We start from the raw sequence: 24,181 nt of genomic DNA on the forward strand, positions 1-24,181 counted from the left end.
ACATATTAAATTTACCCAATTCTCATAGCACCCTATCTTTATTTGCTTCCATTCTGACATTAAGACAATGGGGGGGGGGGGGGGTCGATCCCTAACAGGGGATCCTTCAGGAAAATAGATATATTGTGTGATATTATAAACGCAGTGAGCAACTATTGATTTGGGATATTTAAGGAGGGTAAAAGTTGCTCGGGGACCTCTGTTGAGTTGGGTGGTATGTATTGAGATTTTATGCATAATTAAGTCATACTAACCAGGAGGAAAGAATGCTTACTATAGAGAGATGGAGTGGTGTTCCGAAAGAAAAGAGTTGTAGATGGGGTAAGACAGTGAGGTTAGTCTCTTTGACTTAAAAGTAATTGGTGTTTAACTTTTCGAAGCCTTGGGCTGGTATTACCACCATCCAGTGATCATATTGCTGGCCTATCTGGATATATTGAGGGCTATATAGGAATCCCTTGGGAACGAATTTTCTTCAAGAATTTTTAATTTCAGTGTTGTTAGATTATGTAAGAATGATAGATACTACCATAGGTAAGATTTGGTTTGATTCTATTTATAAATGAAAAGTAAGACATGGCCCGGAGGGAGAGAGGGAGGGGGATTATGCGTTCAAGTAGCCTAGATAATTTCAAGTAGCCTAGGTAAGTTGTGGCCAGCTTGGCATGCGGCAAATTTCCACTGTTTGTACAACCAGTTAAGGTCAGTTTATGCTTCTGTGCAGGACGCTATAATGGAATGATTGAGCTATAACACGCGGACTACAGATGCATCACGCCATAAACTTTCAGTTATTCCATATGTGATTTTAGTTAAGTTCCGTACCATTAAACATCCAATAGTTAAATCAGGGAGTTAACAACTCCCTGTTAAGAATGAACGCGTCTATGTGTTCTTTGTTATTGACAACCCACCGACTGTGATTTAATCCTGGAAGATTTATTAAAGTTCTTTGTGCTGATAAACTCACCATTCAACGAGTAGCATTTACTTATCCTGTTTACTCTATTTGTTGTCAGCGTGGATTTTTGAATAAAGTTTACTTAACTGATTCCAGAAAAGTTCAAAGAAGAATGCTCTTGGCGGCGCAGTTAGTTTATTTACTGGCAATTTATCTACTGGTGTACATAATACAACCAAACTGCGACTGAAATGTTGATCAAGGCTACGCTTCCTGCAAGAGTCAGGAATTAAATCCACGTAAACAAGATAAAGCGCTTGGTCTAACTTCCACATGTAACTTACTAAAACAATTGTCCCAAAAATAACCGAAGGCGGGCCAAAACTGAATCACCAATCTTGTCATTTTGGCATATAATCCTTTATTCGACAGATTCAATCCCAATTACTCAAGGGCGGCGGAAGCACTTTTAATCTGGGGGGGGGGGGGGGGCACCGACATCAAAGGGCACTTTGTAGAAATTCGATTGGACTGATGCAGCCTATATTTAGTACCCTTTATAACTCTTATTGTATTATCTTATTTGTGTATACACATCACTCCATCAACGCCCCCCCCCCCCCCCCTCAAGGAAAATATGCATACTAGCACTGCAATATCCAATGTGCAAATTGGGAAACAAGGAACAAGTTTTCTTTTGAGACAAAATGAGGTGAAATCATGCTAATTGCTAATGTAGGAATCTTCCGAATTAGAGTTTATTTCTTGTTAATATCTTAACCAATTTTTTTCCATTCGAAATAGCTTTGAGGTTGACCCACAGAAATTCATTAAAAGTCAGGGGCGTAGCCAGGATTTGCAAAGTTGTATGCACGACTATCTGAGCGGAGCGCCACCATCGGTTGGCGCGGAGCGTACTAGAAATTTTTTTGGTTTTACAAACCCCTCAGATGGCCGGAAACGGCCCTTCCCGAGTGTTCATTCTGGTTCCTTGGCCTCTTGCTAACTTGAGACACCTCAATTTTTATGTAGAAAAGGGGCACATTTTTAACCTGGGGAAAAGTGGGGGGCACGTGCCCCTGTGCCCCCCGGTTCCGCCGCCCTTGCAATTACTATAAAAATGCAAAACGCATCATTTACAAAATAGTTGGAGCAAGGCTTTCGCTCGGGATATTTTCAATTATGCTATAGTTACAAACAACAAGACACGGTTTTGATAGCGTCTCGTCCAAATTTTTGACTTTCCATTCTGATGAACGCCCTCTATTTATGAATGTTAGCCATTACTGGAAGAAAATAAGTTCTTAGAACTTTTTTTTTAGCAAATAACCAAAGAACCCTTTCTAGTTCCAAGCGAAAGAAAGAACGTGGAGGAAGAAGAAACAAAGCAAGTAATCGTTGTCTTGTCGACTAATTACTATCTTCGAAGACAAGAAAGGAAAAGGGTGGAACGAAAGTTTGAGAACATTGCCAGCTGGTCTGAAATATCGTCCGGCAGATGTCATGATACAAGATCACAAGGAAGAAGGGAATAACGAACGAAGCCTCAAGAACTCTGATTATATTTTCAATCAGTTAGAAAAGTATAATGGACACATCAACTCTTAACTAATTGCACTGACCTACCAAGAATCAGTCAAACTTATAGCAAGGCATTTTCTAGGTAATTGTTTGATAGATAAATAAGATACTGTAATACTAAGTTCTTATTTATAGTTAGACTGAAATAGCGAAGAAGATATGCCTTTTCTACAACTTACAGATGTCTTATAGTATGATGGCATTTTTCTTGATCTTTTAACTCAAAAGGAATGAGGAAATATTTTCATCAAAGTAATAATTGCTTAAATTGAAATGATAAATTACAGAAGCGGGTCAAGGATTTTATAAACTTGCGAGGGGCCCTGAAAGAAACAGAAAAAGAAAGTAAATGTTAATTATTGCATTGTGAGACATATTTAAATTAGGTTTATAATTAGGTATAAATACAAGGTTGAGCTATACCTACATTACAATTTTTGTATTTGAATGAAAAGGGAGTGTGTGTGAAGGGAAGGGTGCCGTGGGGTGTATACAATGGGTGTAGTAAAATCAAGTTCCTACAAATACTTCCACATGCAACATCAGTCAAGTGGGTAGCAGTTGTGTGATGCAGTTCAAGATGTGCATCTGTAATATTTAGTGGGGTTGGTGAGAGAAGAACAATCTGTTTATAACAAATAAGTAATCTTTAGTTTCATTTTCGTCTAGCAGGTCATACCAATATAATAATACTAGGATTCCTCATGGAAGCCATTACAAAATAAAAAGGCACTTGAGTGATTTTGCAAGATTTACACATCGTATATGGAATGAAGAATCAACACATTTTCGACATCTTCCATCCTTGACCCATCCCCCCCCCCCTTCAACTAAGTTCCGATTTGAACTCAGTTGATATCAAAGGCCACTATGACTCTGGCCACAATGACGTTGTATTACAACCAACTTCGAATCGGCAGTTTACAAACACATGTTTTGAGACAGTGCACACACACAACAATAATATCGCTGTTCACTGATCTGTTATCACCACATTGACGCAGCGGCAATAGTGTGAGGATTACGGCAATGACCAGGTGCACTGGTTATTCGTTTCCTGTGATTATCTCACTCTAAGCTATAAGTATGGTACTCCGGGAACTTGGCCTGTTTCGATGGACAAGAGTCATTTCATTTCGTACACTGATCGATTGAATATCAAAAATGTATGAAATTTTGGCCTGTAGCTTGCTGTCAGCGGTCCTGTACTGGAATACTTTATATGCTGGATTCTGCTACGATGATTCGTAAGTAGGCTGTAGCCTAAGTTTTCATTTTAGTAACATTCACAATAGTACCAGAGTTCACTCTAATTTACGCGTCGCATATTTAGTCCCCTTCAAATTCATCTATTTTATTTACAGATTTACTGCATTATAATAATAAAGTCTAGTATACATTTATCCAGATTAGACCCAGAAATTTGTTCTCATCGTATGAAGGTTTCGTAAAGTTTTTACAGTTCAAACAAGCAGTAAGGTACTGTAACTTTTGTGCTATAGGTGTGAAGTTGACCAACTTTTTCGAACTTAAAGTTAGGCTTAGTTAATTTGAAGGCCGTTTTGGCACCGGGAATATAGATATGTTTACTTACTTATTGCTAATTTAAGCGACAGAATCAGGTCCATACCCAGGATTTCTGAATTGGGAGTTGGGGGAGGGGGACAACACTTACGCCATGGCTTAGCTATACAAGCCAGGACGCAAGAAATCTAGTTGTTCATAATGTTATATTGTTTTTAATATGTTCCAGTCCCACGTTGTGCCTGTCTGATTGTTCCATTTATATATTAGGGGTTTCTATATGAACAAACTTGTTGTAGCTTTCTCAAATTATTTTGAGTACAACAATTAACACCCCTTAGTTATTTTAATTAATTACCTATTTAATTTTAATAAGAGATTTAAACACAAATACAGTTGTCAGGTGTTTTGCTGTTCTCATATTATATTGAAAACAGCAGCTCACACACCTTTAAGTTACATTCAAAAATAGATGAAAGAGTGTGATATGGGACTAGTAATCCAAATAATTCCCTAAATATGTAGCCTACCAGCCCTGCAGAGTTTTGATGTCAATTCCAGTGGATAACAATATAGATAGTGCTGTAGCTTACTATTACAACTTACATTTTACATTGATATTGCAATCAAAAAGTGGCAGGGCGATGAAACATGGAAGACCAAATGGAATTAATACCAGTCTTGGTAGTCTTTATTTTTAAACACAATTCCGGAGGGTGGCTCAGTTTGGACAATTAATAACCAAATTTTGTATCAAACCGGGGTGGCTTGTTAAAACTGAACAAAATCCACAAGCTGCTTTAATCTATCTTCACAATAACCGTACCATTTTGACATGAGAAAGTGAATAATAAAGTTTTAGTTTTGATTTGCTAGGAGGATACTGAATTGTGTACATATTTGAATATTGTATTGAAGACCTCTACATGTACAGTAGTGGTTGTACTGTCTGAGAGAATTAATGAAATATCTTGATTCTCAAGTTTATAAGGCTGAAGTATTATTTTTTTTCCCATCGCATTTCCAAACATATTACACCATAATTTGTCACAAGTTTCCCAAAATTAGTTTTGAATACTCAAACAGCTTTTCTATTTAAAAATTATGCAACAAAGTGTCTGTCCCATAGGCTTGCTTAATTTCTCTTCCTTTACAAATTAATTTCTGTACTGCGACAGGTGTATCAATAGTAAATTTTAAAATAAAAATAAATACCTACACTGACACACCAAAACAGAGATATCTGTTTGTATTAGCATACTGAGAACAAACTCAACATTCAGAAAGGGAAAAAAACGTAGCTGGTTACTGTAGGTTTCATTTTTCATACAGGAGAAACTACTGTAAACTATGTACAAACAACCAGAGAGAAGTTTTCAGTAGAATTATTGTAATTAGCATCCAACATGAATAGCCAATGAAAAACTTTCTAGGAATCCCCTGCCCCCTCCTTCTCTACCCAAAAAGGGAGAAAACAGAATGATTCTCAATAACCTTCAGGGTGAAAGCTTATATTTGAGATATCATTTGAGGGTGATAGCTATTATTTGAGATATCACTTGAGGGTGATACTGTAGCTATTACTTGAGATATCACTTGAGTGTGATAGCTATTATTTGAGATATCACTTTAGGATGATAGCTATTGTTTGAGATATCACTTGAGGGTCATATCATAGAGTTTATTATGCTTTCCCCTTTAATTTCTATGCCCAATCTACTTTAACAGGTCCTAACCTTAAAAGTTGGTAGCATTTTAGAACTGCCCCACTATTTCCTGGATGTATCATTCACAATAAAGGTTACTCGTTATATTCTCCACAATAAAACAATAGGGTTCTCAGTTCCCACATTAATTAAAAAACCAAAAATGAAATATCAAAGAAATGCGAGACCTGTTGAGACTGTGCCATGGATGTTTCATGGCAGTGCTATGAAATCAATTTCACCAAGCACAACATGGGATTCACTTACATTACCTCTCAATTAAGTTAAAAAAAATTATTCTTATTCTGAACTGTTTACCCTTTGTATTTTGTTCCTTTCTGTATGCTGATATAAATGACATGTTCTTGTCAGTGGTGAGTGTGAACTTTTGCCTTGTTATTTAATTTATTTTCATGTTTATATCTCGAAACAGTCTAGGCTTACCCACATTTTCTACATGACGTGTGTATACCAAGATATTAAAATTAAACAGAAACAAACCAAAGGTTGTTTAGCCAGCTAATAATTCATCTCTGCATCCTGACCATACTATTTACACATGATATATGTTATTATGTTAGGAGATCATAGTACAAGGGTTGTGTACAAAGCAGCATAGACCTACAGTACAGTAGCTCGTCATGTAATTTTGTATTGTTTTATGTAGCATGCAGATGTATGTACAGTAAACTTAAACACTAAATGTGACACTCGTGTATCCAAATAATGTATTGCTGATCCAAAAACTTTCATGCAACACATAAAATCCAGGAAAAGCATAACAGGAGGAAAAATGAATGACAACCAAGATAATTATACCTGTAATATCACATGAAAAAATAAGATCAAAACTATTTTATGATCTTTGAGGTGGAACTTACAGAGATAAATACAAGAGCTCTAGATTCATGTATTTACTGTTGTTTAGACAGCTACTCATCATGTATCAAAACATAATCAAATGATGAGCAAAGATGTGTTTCTTGATGACCACCAAACAATGGCGAGGTCTATTTAGAACTGAAGAGATCTGCATTTTATCATAATTCTGAAAATTATGAATAATTCTGCACATCCTGAGATTTCAGACCCTCAGTTCATTGAAGCCTCAGCTGTTCAAGCAAAATGAGAACATAACACAACTACAGTAACACATGAAGAAGAACCATGGGAGTTGACTAGTTCCCAAGAGATGATATTTGAAACTGTGGCAGGGTAGAAATTGGGGCCCATAATTTCACAAATTAAAGTCATATTGCAGGCTTGATGAAGCATGGATCTACACAAGAGGATAATTCTACAGCATGTTTGTACATGTTTGGTTTTTTGTTACATTTCAAGCTTTTTCTCTTCTATAGACATTGCACGAGGTACGTTATGGTGCATTCTTTAACTAAAACTGGTTATGTTTAAACAAATGTTTATCGTTTTTTGCAGGTAACATTAATGCTAAATTATGTTACCTATTACTGAAATATTGGAGTACTGGGAAGTGTGTCCTAAACATTTGGAAATTTACTTTACTGTACATATCGTTGGTTTTGATAGTGAAAACTATTTCTTAAGTAGCATCAAGTGGTAGTATGTAACATTTTAGGCAAAGTTTTGGTCTTGATATATAGTCCTAGAAAGAAAATATTGAAAGATTAAAAAAAAAAAAATTTTTTTTTAGTGCTACTGTAGACTGTAGTAATGTTTCTGTAACTACAGTATATTATGGATTACAGAAAATCAAATTTAAACATGCCTTATCTCTGGAATGCTCAGTTAAGGTTAAACTGATGTTATATGTCACTGTAAAAATGTTGTATGTTTCCCTGTTGTTGTTTGTGCTGCATGTGAGGAACTGACCTTAGAATTAATGTATATATGTGTTAGACGAAGAATATCCAAGCCACATTACTTGATGAGCCTCATATGTTTAATGTGCCAAAAATTATACAACGTAGACTGATAGCAGTGATTTCTAAATGTCTGAAGCAATCAAAATTAATTTCCTGCCTAATGTCAACCTCTGTACAAATTGCACTAATGATCATTTGCACACAGTACAGCTAGCTTAGATTATAAATTGAACAACCCTGTTTGCAGGCCTAGTACTTCACATTTTACTGTATGTCTGTTCAACTGTTAGATTTAATATGTATCTCAGAACTGAAGTAATACTGCATAACAGTAGTCAAACATTGTTCATTATTGGAGAACCTTTACTTCATTTATTACAGACGTACTGTACTGTATCTTTACCAGCACATCTCTCAAAATAAAATGAAAATGATTGTGAAATGTGTGAGTCTAGACACAATTGTGTGTCAGACAAGTTACATTGTTATGCTTCTAATTGCACTTAATTTATATCACAAAGCCTACAAAGCTGCCTCCCCTCCCCTCCCCTCCCCTCCCCTCCCCTCCCCTCCCCTCCCCCTCCCCACCCAATAAAATAGAGGAAAGATTTTTTTTTACAAAATAGGTTCTGCCTGCTCCCTGGAGAAGCTTTGGGCCCCCTAAAGTCTACCTATGCCCCTCAATTTAGGTTAACATATGTCTAATTTAAAAACTCAATGCTCTTAGATATTTATCACCCAAATACTTTTCATACTGGTTTTGATCACATATGAAAAGAATGCAAAGTGGAAAATGACAACAACAAAAAATGACTTTCACTTCAATATATTTGAATGACACTTGACTAGTCAGTCAAACCATTGAATAAAATGTTTACAAGTATCATCATTTGGATACTACAAACTGGGGGCATCAGAACAGTTCTCTGATGCTACATCTGTAGCCTACCATGGTGATAGCTATTACAGTACTGTCTAGTCCCACATATAATATAGCAAGGTTTGTACACAGAAGCAGACAAATCATATTACATACACCACCATGGAGGTAAAAACAGAACCTCCATTCATACACAATGTTCACATTTCATTACTGGTTGAGCCACAGCTCAAGGTGATGACAGACTCACAACATGGAAAGCCAAGTGATTTCTTGCCACTTAATAATTTACAGTCTTTGAAAATTAATTGTTTCCACCTAGTCTGTCAGTTCCAATTAACACTGTTTGTGAAATTGAGCTGAAGGACACTAGTGATAGCTGACAGGTGTAAGCAATCACCCACTAGTGTTGAGTTCATATTTATGTACCATGGATGGCTGTGCTGCTACAGAATATGATACATACACCCAAAATATGAGACAATCATGTTCATTCTGATGATAGAAGTTCAAATTATGTTTTCACTTTATCTCCATTTTCTGATAAATCTTTGCATATTTTTAAGTGTCAGCTAAAATATTATAACTTGCAGGTCTTTTCAAGATCAGTGCTAAGTACTCTCCCAGTGAAGATTCTAAAAACAAGGGGAAGCCCTGCTAAAACAAAGTAATATGGTAGGCCTTGTTGTCAACATGTTTATATGGCTTTATGCAGACAAACATATCTGCATTTTATGTGCACTGGTCTAGTCTGTAATCTTTGTTGTCATTATCAGTAATTTATTGAAGTAATTGAGATTCTGCATTCAGAAGTACTGTTCTAGATGGTCATTTTCACAATCAGTGGTGTAACTTTTGTACACTCAGGGCCAAAATTTCAAACACCATATATATTGAAATTTTTACTAACATCACATGTTAAAGGGTTCAAATTTTTGTAACTTCAACTTTTCGGAGCTTAAACATATACGTTTATGGGTGTAATTTTTTGGTGACTGTATGACTCTAGGAAACTTTAAGCAAAAAGATATATTTTTAAGCAACCATATTTACACAGTGTTAAAACAGTACTCTGTTTCAAGTAAACTTTAAAATGCTTATCATTATATGTTACTTAAAAATGAAAAGGATTTGGCAGAAATTTTGTATTACTATTGCAGATATTTCCATGTTAACTGAAAATTTATTGGAAATCAAGGATTGTTTTTCTTAATTTTAACTTTAAACTATTTAATAAAAAGATAAGGCCAAGTCAAACACCCTAAATAATGTCTCCTCACAGAGGGCTAATATCCAATCCAAGTTGCACAAAAATCCATGCAGTTTTGCAAAAGTTGGAATTTTCCCACTTACGCGTTTCGGAGGTGACGTTAACATTTTACGTGTGTTTCGGAGGTGACAAAAATGTTTACAAGTTGTTGTAAAGGCTTTTTTGCTAATTAACAAAGAATTAACCACTTAAACTCAATGAATATTCATAACATCTTTAATCAAACACTGATTTAAATAAAAAATATCTCTGCCAAGTAGCAGAGAATGTACATCAACTACCTGTACAACTAGTGAAACAAGTCAAAGAATACAGAACACAGAATACAATAGTTTTATGTTATAAAAAATAGGTAAATGTCAGGTAAAGCAAATAAGGGCATTTAAAAAGCAATTGTAAACATTGGGCAGTCAAAGTCTCTTACGTGGCACTCATATTGCAAATGATTTTCTCACATACAACATATTGTATATACCTTCAGTCTCTTTTGTTTCGGAGGTGACGCTAAACGTTTACACAACCCAGAAGGCTTGATTTATGCTAAAACACATAGAACTTACCTTGGAAAGTATGAAAAACATTAGAAGGATATGTTGATAATATTTTAATGACATTCATGATACTAGAACTGTGACTGCTTTTGCTGCCATTCATGATAACTTGGAGACAATACTGTATCCATTCAAAATCATTTGGTTAAATTCACACTGTTTTGGCTAATTGCATATGAAATATTATACCACAAAGAAATGATTAACATTGCATAGCCATTAGCCATTTTGACTGCTAGTTACAGTATCATTTATGTTGGTTACACTTTTGGCAGTGAAACTGACTGTCACATTCCTGTAACCTTTTACAAATTTGAAGAGGATATTCAGTCAATTATTCTGGAAAAAAACACTTCATTAACATGACCTAACCACAGTCTATCAAAGTTTTAGTGAAAAGTTAGGTTAACACTTGTCAAAAACTGCATAAATGATGGGCTTAAATCAATTAACAGCAGCTTGGCCTTGTTCACATTTAAGAATGCACCCGTACTTCAAGTCCTCAAGGGAAATTCATTCCCTTAGTGTGAACACTCCTTTACTCATACTTCAAGTCGGCATGCAGTCTTAAGAATTTATCCTGCATTCTCAGTAAATGTGATGTGAATGGTCGGAGACTTAATGGTGACCCGAGATTTCCGATATATATGAGTTGCTATTGGGCGGGTAGTACGTACATGTATGTGTTTGTCAGAGCGTTGCCCTTCTTAACAGAAACACTACCAAACGATGCTATTCGTGAACCCATTTCATTTTCTTTGAACCGATTTGACCAACACTGCAGAAAAGACGCTGTAACCGGTTGTGAGACAAAAACAAACTAAATGACAGTCCACTTAAATCTACTGTAATAGCCTTAAATTCATTGTACGCCGTACTGACAGATTTTTGAAGAGGCAAAAATCTGTAATTTGATGGTTATTTCAAAACGGATGATTTTGGGTTTGGTTGCTATGGAAGTTAGTAAAAGGCTAAAACCATTACGTCTGGCCTGGCCTATAATGAAGTTGCACTTACTAGCCTACTGTATACAGATACATTAGACCTTACTAGGTCTTTAGACCTAACATTAAATGCCTTTGATGTTAGATTAGCCTCAAATGCGACATCAAGCAGTAAAACACTGACTAGCAAGATCGTTTGCTCATCCACTGAAGGGTTTGGAAGAAATTCAAATCTGGGTTAAAATGTTATGGTAATGCCAGTACGGAGTTGTTTGAATACAGTTAACTGTTTATGTGCGATGATTGTACGTTGCCGTGCAGTGGTGTACGGAGTAGTAGGTACTAGTACAGAACATAAGACAATGGCAAAGCACAGGGGGAATGTAAACAGCTGATATGACCTTTATACGCCTGCGCAGTATATTAATCTCGCAAACAGACGAAACTTACTCCTTCTGAAATGTGAATGCGTCTTGTTCTTAACTAGTTAATCCTCCTTGCGGACTTAATATCAATAATCGCCCAGGTTGCATTCTTAAATGTGAACAAGGCCTAAGAGACCATCTGGAGCGACATTCTAGAATTAAATGAGTTTTCACTCTATAAAGGTTAATTGTTTGTAATTGGTTGTTAAAGGCATTGAAGACTCGCCCCAAACCGTGTGCGGCCATCTGAAAAATGTAACTTTCTGTTGCTTGCAAGTGACGTTTTGTTCGTGTCACTACAAAATACAGACAATAATGAAACGTGATATACGTTGTTATCTTTAGCTGGACCTGAGATGTCCATCGCTGTATCGTTGTACAATGTGCTGTGCTGTAGCTGTACTGACTGTACACTAGTTAGTGTCTATTAACGATGGTAGCAAGCTGTGTGTGTATTTTCTGGGATCGATGGTGGTGTCTAACACTTCTGTTACACCTCATCGAAACTAGGTCAGATTACCAGCATTAGACGTTTCCTTTTGCACCAGTCTTCACTCTTCACACCCTTTAAGAAAAGGGAGGGGAATTCCCTATTCAAATTTTATGTATTTTTGGGAAATCTCTTTTCAGACAATTTGCTGTGATAACAACAGCTCATTAAAGAAGCAATAAGATTCTTTCTTTTTGCTTCAAATGTTACAACTGCAGGTCTACATATTGTGAACAAATATTCTGAACTTTTGTAGGATATTTACCTGGACCAAATAGTAGAGCCCTCCGTGGTTATAGTGGGAATCATGCAAATTAATGTGTATACTGGTACAGGTCAACATGGTGCAAATTAAACCTGTGAACATGTACTCAACAGCACTGTAGAACTCACAGAAGGTAACATATAACTGCAGCACAAGTGTATGCACTAGTAGAATATTTCATAAATATGCTCAAACAAAGGGATAGTTCAGTATATTACATGTAAACAATCAATGTCACCTCCGAAACGATAGCAAAGACCACAGGCAGATTGAGCTAATTATCTGATAAATTTGTCCCATGTTAATAAAGTTTTAAAAACTGCATGTTTGGTGATTGTGATCTTTTATGGACAGCACTTCATTACTAATCGATCATTTCATTCAAGTTTATTAATAGCACTAATGTAAGCAATGGTACACTATCTCTTGTCCAGAAAGGGGAAAAAGTGGCAAAAAAACACATATTTGTAATTTATTCATCAACTGTGCATGTGAGATGTTCATTAATACTTTGTTCAGTTTGTTACAGTGTTTTCTAAGGTAGATCAAGTCATCCATTAGCATATGATGGTACACAAACAGCAGAAATGTAAAAAATGTAGTGTTAACAATATTGTGTCACCTCCGAAACATTAATTTACAGTTTAATTCAAATTTAACATTATTTATAAAGGACCTTTTAAAAAATATTATCATACTGGTTGCTACACCTCTACAGAATTACTGTAATATGAGTTTTAGCCAAGGAAGATGTTTATTGGATCAGTAGAGATCAAATTTCCAACTAACCTGTTTCGGAGGTGACAAGGTGTTTCGGAGGTGACGCATGTTAACGGAAAGTTAAGAATCTCCCAGAAATTAAAACGAGTGGTCATGTTGTCATAACTTTTACTCAAATATTACGTTAGGGGGTGAGGTATATTTTAATATGTTCAAAATGGCTATACTATTGTTTACATAAATCTTGGACTGAAGAATGCTTTGTTTCGGAGGTGACGGAAAAGTTAACGGAAAAGTTAACATTAAATTTGAAATTAACACAATTTTTTTAAGAATTCCAAATGAAAAATATTTTTTGGCCCAGATATTAGACACATTAGTTATTGTAATAATGCAACCTTACTCAACAAAATTTACACTGCTTAACTAGAACTTAGTTGCAGTCAAACTTAGGTACCAATTGTTAACGGAAAATGTCACCTCCGAAACGACAAAATCTAGCCACCGTTCCTTGGAGAAGGAAAGGAAGGAAACCTGGGGAACACAATTGCATTTTAGTTTGGACACTTGTTGATAATATCAACCAAATAAGAACTGGAAAATACCTTCCACCAATAAGTACAGGCTCTGACAAAAACAGTGTTGTTGAGAGTGTACGGCTGAACTAGCATATTTTAAGCATGTTTATGGCCACCAAATCAACCTGAAGAAACCGAGAAAGTTCGTTAAGCTACCCAAGGTAGACTTCACTTAGGATGGTCAAATGGCAAAAAATCTAAGAATTCTGGTATTTGGTCACTGAGTTACAAAGCAATAAGTGCCAATATTGGAAGTTACACCACTGATTGTGAAAATGACCAGATATCAACAGCAACGTCACAGATAACTCACATTCAGCTTCTATTCTGTAATGTATGTTGCGTTTCATAACTGTAATGTATCTTGGATCAAATTGCTTAGACCGAGGACCTCCTCCTCGGTGCTGCTATTGTCTGTGTTGCCGAGGAGGTGTTGCCATTGTCTGTATTTCCGGGTAGAAATGTCATGGTGGTTGGTATTTCATAGCCAATCTCAATATGGTATCAATTACACTTAGACTCCAACCTACAGTACTAATATTTACACCTTTCTGGGTGATGCTTACATTAAATAACGGTCAAGTTTAAAAATCATGTTTTGTGAGTGTTTGAACAATTTTTGTCATTTGAAGGAATTTTTATATGATTATTGCCACTTCATAAATTCAAGAACAGTTTAGTCTATTTAGAAATATCAACCAGTAAAGCACAAATCTTGCAGCTTCCTACTCAGTTTACAGGACTTTAATTATTAGCAACAATACAGAACTGTTAATTACCTGCATATTACACCGTTAATTAAAGTAAGCAACACCTGCCCGCTAATTGATCTGTTTATTCATTATGATGCTCTTGGTGATATGATTGTTCTGTATGGATTGTAGGTTTTGTTTTGTTTGGCCCGCTATTTAAATATTTTCCAATAATTTCCAATAGATTTTGGTTGGAACAGGTCTATTCCCCAAACAACCTTTGTAATGTTGATTTTGTAAGATTTCCAAAGTTTTGTTTAAACACAATATTCCCAACATTTACTGTAAGGATATACCTTTGGCTTTCCATTAAGAATGCCTATAGATTACAAAATTTATCTTAGATTTCCAAGCCACTGAGAGATGATAATATATTTACTGAATACTGATTACAGCGGTGCTTAATATCTTTCAGGTCTTCAGTGATAGTCTCTGAACTTAATGATATAAGTTTCCTTAGATGTGAGGATTTTTATTAGTATTGACTACCAGAGACTATTTTATTTTCTCAATTGAACTTTTTCATCTCACATTCTGATATAAATGTTGTCTGGAGCACATTTTCCTTCTGTACCGCTTTAATCATAAACCAATTTTTTTTGTTGTTGAAATTGATTGAAGCTGGCTGTTGGAATGCTTTGAAAGGTTCTGCAGTGGAAAACAAAATAGTATTAATTAATGCTGTAGACTGAAATGCTTTGATACTCCCATGGGAGACTAGTACAGTTAAACTAGAATGAAAGTACTGAACAGTATGAAAGAAGCCTATACTATTATGTAGTTTTAGTCTGCTCAGTACTACTGTATGTATTGGTTGCAACAATTCGGATCCAAGCAAAAAGGGAACTGCCAAGTTTCTTTGTTATTCTCGAGTGAGGATAACAAACGTGTCAGTGTAATGTTCAAGGGAGCTGGAACTATCTCATAGCCTAATTACTACAGTACAGTAGTTAGGTAATTGTATGTATGTATTTTAGATCCTCCTGCAAGCAGGAACTCACGAAGAAGCCATCATTGGCTTATCAAAGCCTTAAGCTGACCGAAGTCAGTCTCTTAGATTCATATATTTTATGTCCATGATTATGAATTGTCAATTGTCAACAACTCTGTAACTGGACGACATACATTAATCTTGGAGTGACTCGTACTCGGGACCTAATGACTGAAAGGCACCGGCGTTAACCGCTGAGCTAACACTCCTTCAAAGCACTTGAAGGAGAATATTGATGGAAGGACTCAAGGAGCGTTCTGGCTATCGTGTCAGTATACAAGGATGCATTACAGTAATCAGTTTGCTTTAACTTGATAGCATTATGGAAGTTGAGAAGTATCCTTTTCTCAGTCTCTTTGGACTGTTTGGCAACAAAATGGAAAATAAATTCAGTACAGATGAGGCGATGACCTTAAGAGACCCTTTTGATACAGTAGTTCTACTTAGAAGTCATCCTACACTCCCCTTACTTACTTTCAAATTCACCTGCAATAGGTGCAGTCAAGCAGATAACAAGATTGCGCTGATCTACAGAATTGTACTTCATTCAAAATACTCCATTCTAATTTGGTGGTTTGGTATAGGGTTTCAGTTATTTACAAACTAGCCTCCTGTTTAGAGATGTTACCTCAGCTCAGATGAATGTAAATATTCATTCAGATTGTCTCCAGTTGGCAGGTCAGGACTCCTTTGTGTTGTCACAATAACTGTCTTTGTTTTAATAATTGGTAATTCGTAAAAACAGCAGAAATCACACACAACTGAAGGCCCCACCTACATTGTTCAAACATGTATTATACTGAATAACTGAATAAAATCATGCACTGACGACTTTGAGTTCAATGAACTTCATTTACTGAAAAGTGCCAGTATCAGCATGCCCATAAAAGGAATGACCCTCCTTACCAAAACCTAAAACTGCTGCATGCCCCCAAAAGTAATGACCCTACCAACATCTAAAATGCTACAGTGATCATTTGAGTAATGACCCTACCAACAACCGAACTGCTACAATGATCATTGCTTGCATTATTGCATATATTTATATGCCTTGTGGCACAACCGAACTGCTACAATGATCATTTGCTTACATATATATATGCCTTGTGGCAATGGTGACTTTTCTATTTACTCAAAGTTGAAGAAGGATATGCTCATTAACAAAATATTCTTTAGCTCTTGGAGCTGTAAGATTAGAAAAGCTTCACCTTATTTTCATGGCAACCCTGGGACACTTGAAATTCAGTTTAGGTATTTCATTTTAATTGTGGATTTAAAACTTGCATTTCTCTTAACTGTTTTCTTACAATGTGGTTAAAAGAAGAGGCATTGAGCCATTTGAGGATTGAAATTTGTGCTCAGTATGGTAGCTTGAGTAAGTTGAGTGCAAACTGTTCATTGTGTAAGCTACATAAAAAGCTTACATTGTTTTTCAATATGATGTCATCAGATCAAGATGTTTGCATAATTTGCATGCATCTTGTTAATGCTTTGAACATAAAAGATGTGATGAATTTATTGTTCACTCCATCTATTCCAACGGGCCAAATGTTAAGCAGAAGAAAAGTATATTGTCATCATTGTGCGATGATAGTATTAACTACTGTACCGAAAACAGATTGTTTGTCTGTTTGTCAAGATCGAATGCATAATGAGGCATTAATTTCCATAATTACAAGAGTCTGCTGGTTTCTGAGTCAATAATTATATGACTGTGGTTCTATTGTTCCATTCTATAGACATAATAGCCATGTGTTCTGTACATTGTACCATTCTATAGACATAATAGCCATGTGTTCTGTAGTACCTCTCTACAGACATAATAGCCATGTGTTCTGTAGTACCATTTTATAGACATAGCCATGTGTTCTGTAGTACCATTCTATAGACATAATAGCCATGTGTTCTATAGTTCCATTCTATAGACATAATAGCCATGTGTTCTGTAGTACCATTCTATAGACATAATAGCCATGTGTTCTATAGTTCCATTCTATAGACATAATAGCCATGTGTTCTGTAGTACCATTCTATAGACATAATAGCCATGTGTTCTATAGTTCCATTCTATAGACATAATAGCCATGTGTTCTGTAGTACCATTCTATAGACATAATAGCCATGTGTTCTGTAGTACCATTCTATAGACATAATAGCCATGTGTTCTGTCCTGTAGTACCATACTATAGACATAATCGCCATGTGTTCTATAGTTCCATTCTATAGACATAATCGCCATGTGTTCTATAGTTTCATTCTATAGACATAATAGCCATGTGTTCTATAGTTCCATTCTATAGACATAATCGCCATGTGTTCTATAGTTCCATTCTATAGACATAATCGCCATGTGTTCTATAGTTCCATTCTATAGACATAATCGCCATGTGTTCTGTAGTACCATTCTACAGACGTAATAGTCATGTGTTCTATAGTTCCATTCTCTAGACATAATAGCCATGTGTTCTGTAGTACCATTTTATAGACATAGCCATGTGTTCTGTAGTACCTTTCTATAGACAAAATAGTCATGTGTTCTGTAATACCATTATATAGACATAATAGCCATGTGTTCTGTATAATTACCATTGTATATAATTCTGTTGTGCTTTACATTAGTTCACATTACCCATAAAGGTGATGCATGTGTGATCCAACATCATATTTGACCTTTGACATCTCCCTCACAAGTCTGTTGTTACTCCCCCTGCTGATTCTAACCTAGTTCTAACACAGAACTGCTGCTTGGATGTCAAACCTAATTTGCCTGTTTTGCTTGGATTAAAAGTATTCTTTGACAAAGCTGCAAAAATCCGCTGAGGGAGCGGTTGGTTAATAGGGCGAGAGTTAGCTAGCGTAAATCATTAGTTGGAGTTAGAAGCTTTTGGTCGGTCAATGACACATTGGATTAACATATTGCACAGGTACTGTAGGTAAATAAGCTCATAATGTAGTCAACAGAAAGCTTATTAACACTGAATGTCATGTAATTTGCAGGCGCGTAGCCAAGGGGGGGCGAAGGGGGCAGCCGCCCCCCCCCGTGAGCATAATTTTTTTTCTTTTTTTTAAATGTTTTTATGATATTGCTAGTATTTTCAAAAGAGAAAATGCTAAGATGCAACTTACAAGGCCTGGGAAGTGCCTTTTCCAGCGATCTGGGAGGCATTCTAAGCCAAAATTTTCTTGTACGCTTCGCGCCAACCATGGTGGCGCTACGCTTAGTTTTCAATGCCGAATCTACAGTTTCGCCCCTCCCTTGGCAAATTCCTGGCTACGCGCCGGGTAATTTGTGATGTTTTCTTCCCAAGCACTGACTATAAATTGATCTTAAGTTTGTTAAGCCATGTTATGGTCTAGAGATGTATGTGTAACTAACCCAGTACAGTAAGTACAGTAATACATGTTTCTTTCTTTAGGGCTAAAAGTAAGCTGTGACCAATTACAGATGATCATCTGTAAGTCTCAATATGTGTTTGCCAAATTTAAATATCGACCTTTCCATCTCACTGCCCTAAAAGCTCAGTGAAAATGACACCATTTTATGCAATTTTCATATTAATATTATATTCATAATTTTTATTGAGTTATCTGTCGTTAAACATTGTGAGCTGAATAAAAATCGCCAGATTTATTAACAAGTTCATAGATTCTACGAACTCGAACTTCAATCAAAATTTGCAAGCCCTGCCCAACAGATCCTGCGCCAATCAAATCTCTGAATAAACAGGTGTTTCCAGACGTTTTCTCCGTGGAATTGGGTAAAAAATGTGGAGGGTACATGTATACTGTATATCGGTTACATTTGTGTAATGAGCATGTTGATATGGGTGGTTGCAGTGATTTTACGGTAAATCGTTTGCTCCATATGGGTAACAGAAAATAAGTTTCTCAATTAAACCCACCTGGTCAGAGTGCATATAGAAAAGGAAACATTGAATCTGCTTCAGAAGTTGCTTCAGCAAACACGTATTGAGACTTTAAATTCGCTCTCCAATACATAATTCCATAAACATTTTCACTGACATTTATGAAAGCTGAAGGAAAGCATAAACCCGGCTTACCCATCAGCTGGTGACTGATGGTGTCCATACACACTGTCATAAATCTGTACATGTTTAATATATAAAGCTTACAGAGTCTGTGTCTAAGTCTAGTTGTTAATGGAACCAGCATAGTGTCACATCCTCATATATTCCTGAATTCCCTGGACTGATAAATGAATTCAGAATGTCAAGGAACTCATGTTTTTTTAGTTTTTTCTTAGTATGCAACATACATGATACTGCTGTAGCTTTTTGGTGTGAAACATGCCCATGGTAGACCAAACTGTATTAGAAGCTTCATAAGACAGTGACATTGATTATTTGAACAGTACTTACTCAACCAGGGTTTCTGTTAGTGCATGTACTGTAGTAGCATGCCTTACATTCTTATTGTCATGGTGACACAAAAGAAGAGTTAATTCTTTGTCTGAAAATAATTCAGACAGTATTTAATGTAATGTAAATATATTCTTAAAAGGCTCATTACCTGTACATGTAAAAACATCTCAACGCGTCGTACAACATATATAAATCGCAAGCAATGAAATAAAATTATCAAATTCAGTAAAAATTAGAAACTCTCTGATACAAGAATAAGAATACTATTTAAAAAATTAATACATAAACAATTCTGATAAAAAATACTCTTCAAAGAGATGATTTTCCAGTTTAGATTTACAAAGATAAAAATTGTCCACAGAGGTAAGTAAATGTGGAAGCTTATTCCATAGGCGTGGTGCACAGGTCCAAAAAGCACGGTCACCATAGAAATTATTACGAGTATGAGAGCAGCTTGTAAACTTCATCATTTGCAGATACATCATCTCCCTCTCATCAATGAGCAAGGTAATAAATGTAAACAAACCATAAAATTCAGGCACTCACATATAAGTCTAATATATTACTGTGTTGTGACTCTGTCATGGGGCTTCTGTTTCAAATTCTTCAGACTCGTATGAAGAGGACAAATATCACATCTTTGAAACAAAATAAGTTCATTCGTTATTAGTTTTAACTAACAACTGCTTAATGGTGATGATAAAAGGCATTGAAGACTAGCCCCAAACCGCATGCCGCGCTCTGAATAAGTTAACTTTCCGTTGCTTGCAATTATGACGTTTTCTTCATGTCGCTACAAAATGCAGACAGTAATGAAACGTGATACCTTGTTATCTTTTACCTAGACCTGAGATGTCCATCGCTGCTATGTACACTGTGTTGTGGGTATTGACTGTAGCTGCATGTATTGACTGTACACTAGTGTCTAATTACTGACGGTAGCAAGCTGTGTGTGTATTTTCTTGGATCATGGTTGTGTCTAACACTTCTGTTACACCTCATTGGAAACTAGGTCAGATTACCGGCATGAGACGTTTCTTTGTACGCGAGTCTTCAAACCCTTTAATGGTGATGATTAAGTTTGCATACAGTAGACACAGTACAATACTGCTGTAAGTCAGAAATACTGTTGAGTACTCAGATCTTATCCAGGCTCTTTCAAGGTTTTGTCAGTTTTGTTCATTTCCAACTCTATCCAATATTACAGCAGCTCTCAACAAAACACAAGACAAGTTTGTCTGAGTACGCTCAGTGTCACATCTTTGTTTGCCTGCTTTGTCAAATGCCTTTAGGGTTTCACTTCTTTTCCTTGGTGGGGCGGTTGAACTATTTTCATTATTTTCAAGTTCACATTACTGATACTAAAAGAAAACTTTGCCCTTGGCAGTTTTGTTTCATCCAGAAAACCAGACAGAACTATCGGTGTAGTTGTGGGCAAACAAATTTTTCCTATCAATATCACTCTTTCTGGATGGAGTTAGACATGTTCCATCTCAGAAAAATGAGGTATTTTTTTTAAAACTTAAACTTTAACTCTAGTTAACATTGACAAGGTTTCAAACATCTAAATTGACCTTTGACCCAATTCTTGATTTCATCTGGTTTAAGCTGTTTAGCGTTTCTTGTGGTGATGCCATGTACAGAAGGGTATGCTCTGTATTTCAAATGGTTTTGAATGGTGAAATATTCCTACATATGACATCTGTTAAGTAGAGCCAAATTTGAGAAAACTGACAGTCATTCCCTTGAGGGGAAATAGATCATGCAGTCACATTCTTGTAGAAGGAGACATGATAAAGTGGATGAATTTAACATTTTGATAAGAAACTAACATACTGTAGATAAGAAATAAGATCGAAAAACAGCTAAGATAATGCTATCACCAGAATTAGGAGGGAATGGGGCTTGCAGGGTAGGTGGAGGGGAGCGGAGGAGGTGCAGCTGGGTAATATTCCAATCCTATTTGGTATTTGTAGCCTCTAGAACTGGGGTGGGCAACCTATGGCCCGCGGGCCACATGCGGCCCGCTAGTTATTTTTTTGCGGCCCGTGAGATGTCTCAAGAAAAAGAAAAAAAATCCACCTATTTTACATCATCACAAGAAACGAGCTAGCTGCTTAGAATTTATCGGCACTAATGATGCTGTCAGGTATAGGCCTATTATCCCCATTAATTATCAACTGTACTGTATTGACATTATGTTTTTGTGAATACAGATTAAGTACACACACCTAGATTGCTTGAAAGTCCTCGGAATCAAAGGTTTGAAATCAACAGCAGGTCGTTGGTTAGATGAGGCCCAGTCAATTTTTCACTCCTTTACATCTGGACCTTTCATTTAAAAAGGTTGTCCACCCCTGCTCTAGAAGCTCCCAATTTACTCTTTGATTGATGAGCTGACTTGTTACCAAATAAGACTGCAATTATGAACAAACGGTTGTTGGCCAATGTTTACCATTTGAGGCCACCTAAAACCAGAAAGATGGAATACTGTTCTCTTTCTTTATAAGAACCAATTTGGATTATCGGAGACTTAATTTTAATTTATTACAGTTAGGCACGAGATTCACTTGGTACAGTTTATCAAAGAATGAAAGTAACAATACTGTAAAACAACTGAAGTTTGTGATAATATAACCATTCTTAACACCAACTATATTTTGCAACTTATTTCTTTTGTTTTGTCGTGAGAGATAATTATACACTGAAAGTCCATTCTTTAAACTTATTCAGAATGTTGTAAGCAGAGTATTTTACTGAAATTGCAAACTTTAATGTATGATATGGTAAGTCATACATCATGTTCTATTAATACATTGCAGTTACCATGGTAGCATGGGAACTGTTTCAAGCACACAGTTAGTGAAACACGCACACATCATCTCAAAATAAAGTATCCCAAAATAGAAGTCGTTTTCAGATTCGTTTCTGCTGTCAAGGCTCTGTTGAGGTTATTGGCCTACTTTACTTTGGGAAATCTATAATGGTTAATATCCTCGTAAACCTTCATTTGGGTTGTATAATTACCCATAAACCTTTTCCGCCTATCAACAGCTGTGGTTTTCCTGTCATTTTGAATGTTTGATGTATGATGAAAAATCAAAAATATCAAAAGTTATGGCTGTATTTTAAGATCTGGGTCTCTTAATCATTTCTGACAGCACTGGCTATAAGTCCTACTTTTTATCCAACAAGTTTGGGGATAAATCAACCATACTGGGAGGTGGGGGGGGGGGTATTATTGTGATTTGTTTCATCTATCTCATTAGGTGAACTCCTTATTTGCTAAACTATCCATATTACTATCCATATTATGGGAAAATGATTGTTTAGACCTGTTTGTCCAAATTATTGCATCATGACAAAAGTATGATAAGGGACACAAACATTCAAGATGAAGGATAATGATAAATAACATTACTGCATGATAAGGTTATGTTTGGTTGGCGTGTCAGAGTCCCAGCAGGGTTAATGAAAGGGGACAGCGGAACAAAAGCAAGGTTTATTCTATAACAATGTTGAAAGGGTTGCATTGGTGCTATTGAATGGCCGGATTCTCATGCCATTGATTTCTGGAATCCTTTGATTCTTGTTTTATTAACCACAAGGACAAGTAAGAAGCTGGTAAGGTGTAATTGGCTTAGCCTATTGTTATCTTGATACCCTTTAGTATCAATGATAATTGGAGACAATAGGAACAATAGGTACTCTGGACTCAAGATGAGGTCACGATGGGGCCTTGTACTGTGTCTTAGGTTAAGTGATAAATTGAAAATTGAGCAGTTAAATTCATGATTAATGCCCATCTTAATCCCACCTCTTATTGTCTAATTAAATTCCTTCTGATTTTTGCTCGTGTTTTTGTACCAATTGATAGAATATCTCATGGGGGGTGAGAAGACATTTGTCGTAGCAAGTCTGTAAACAACAAAGGTGCAACAATAGTGTGTAATTCGGGAAATAGAGAAAAGAATTTGCAGTGTATAACATGTGTGAGACCTTGTTGTCCCCTTCCAGACCCCATATAGGCAACTACTGTATAAGGACACCACTATGAACAAGTCACAGACATGGAAATAGATCTTCTGTTTGCACAAGTTGTACATTAGATGAGGGGTAGGAAGCTTCCAAAAAGTGGGGGGGGGGGCACAACATCAGAGGGGCACTTTCTCATTCCACAACCACCACTCGTTAGGCTATAAACTGATACACACCGGCCATATCACTCAAATATATATGATGTGTTAGTATGCTATCAATACTCTTCATTGAGATTGTTTATTGTTAACCATGCTACAAAAAGATATGGGATGCCATTTAAAAAATAGCATGTGCAGACTAAAAATAAATAATTAAAATAAAATATTAAAAGTAACA

General features: G+C 36.1%; 1 protein-coding gene across 1 annotated transcript in view; it reads left to right on the forward strand.

Annotated features, from left to right (window-relative positions):
• The first annotated feature begins 3,465 nt into the window (after positions 1-3,465).
• LOC139967862 (protein O-mannosyl-transferase TMTC2-like) overlaps positions 3,466-24,181 on the forward strand; it is a 65,989-nt gene continuing 45,273 nt past the window's right edge. Inside the window, exon 1 of the mRNA XM_071972013.1 lies at positions 3,466-3,729. Coding sequence (XP_071828114.1) covers positions 3,647-3,729 — 83 coding nt within the window. The 5' untranslated portion in view covers positions 3,466-3,646. The remainder of the gene's footprint in view (positions 3,730-24,181) is intronic.

Source organism: Apostichopus japonicus, chromosome 1, assembly GCF_037975245.1.
Source record: "Apostichopus japonicus isolate 1M-3 chromosome 1, ASM3797524v1, whole genome shotgun sequence".
Lineage (NCBI taxonomy): Eukaryota > Metazoa > Echinodermata > Holothuroidea > Aspidochirotida > Stichopodidae > Apostichopus > Apostichopus japonicus.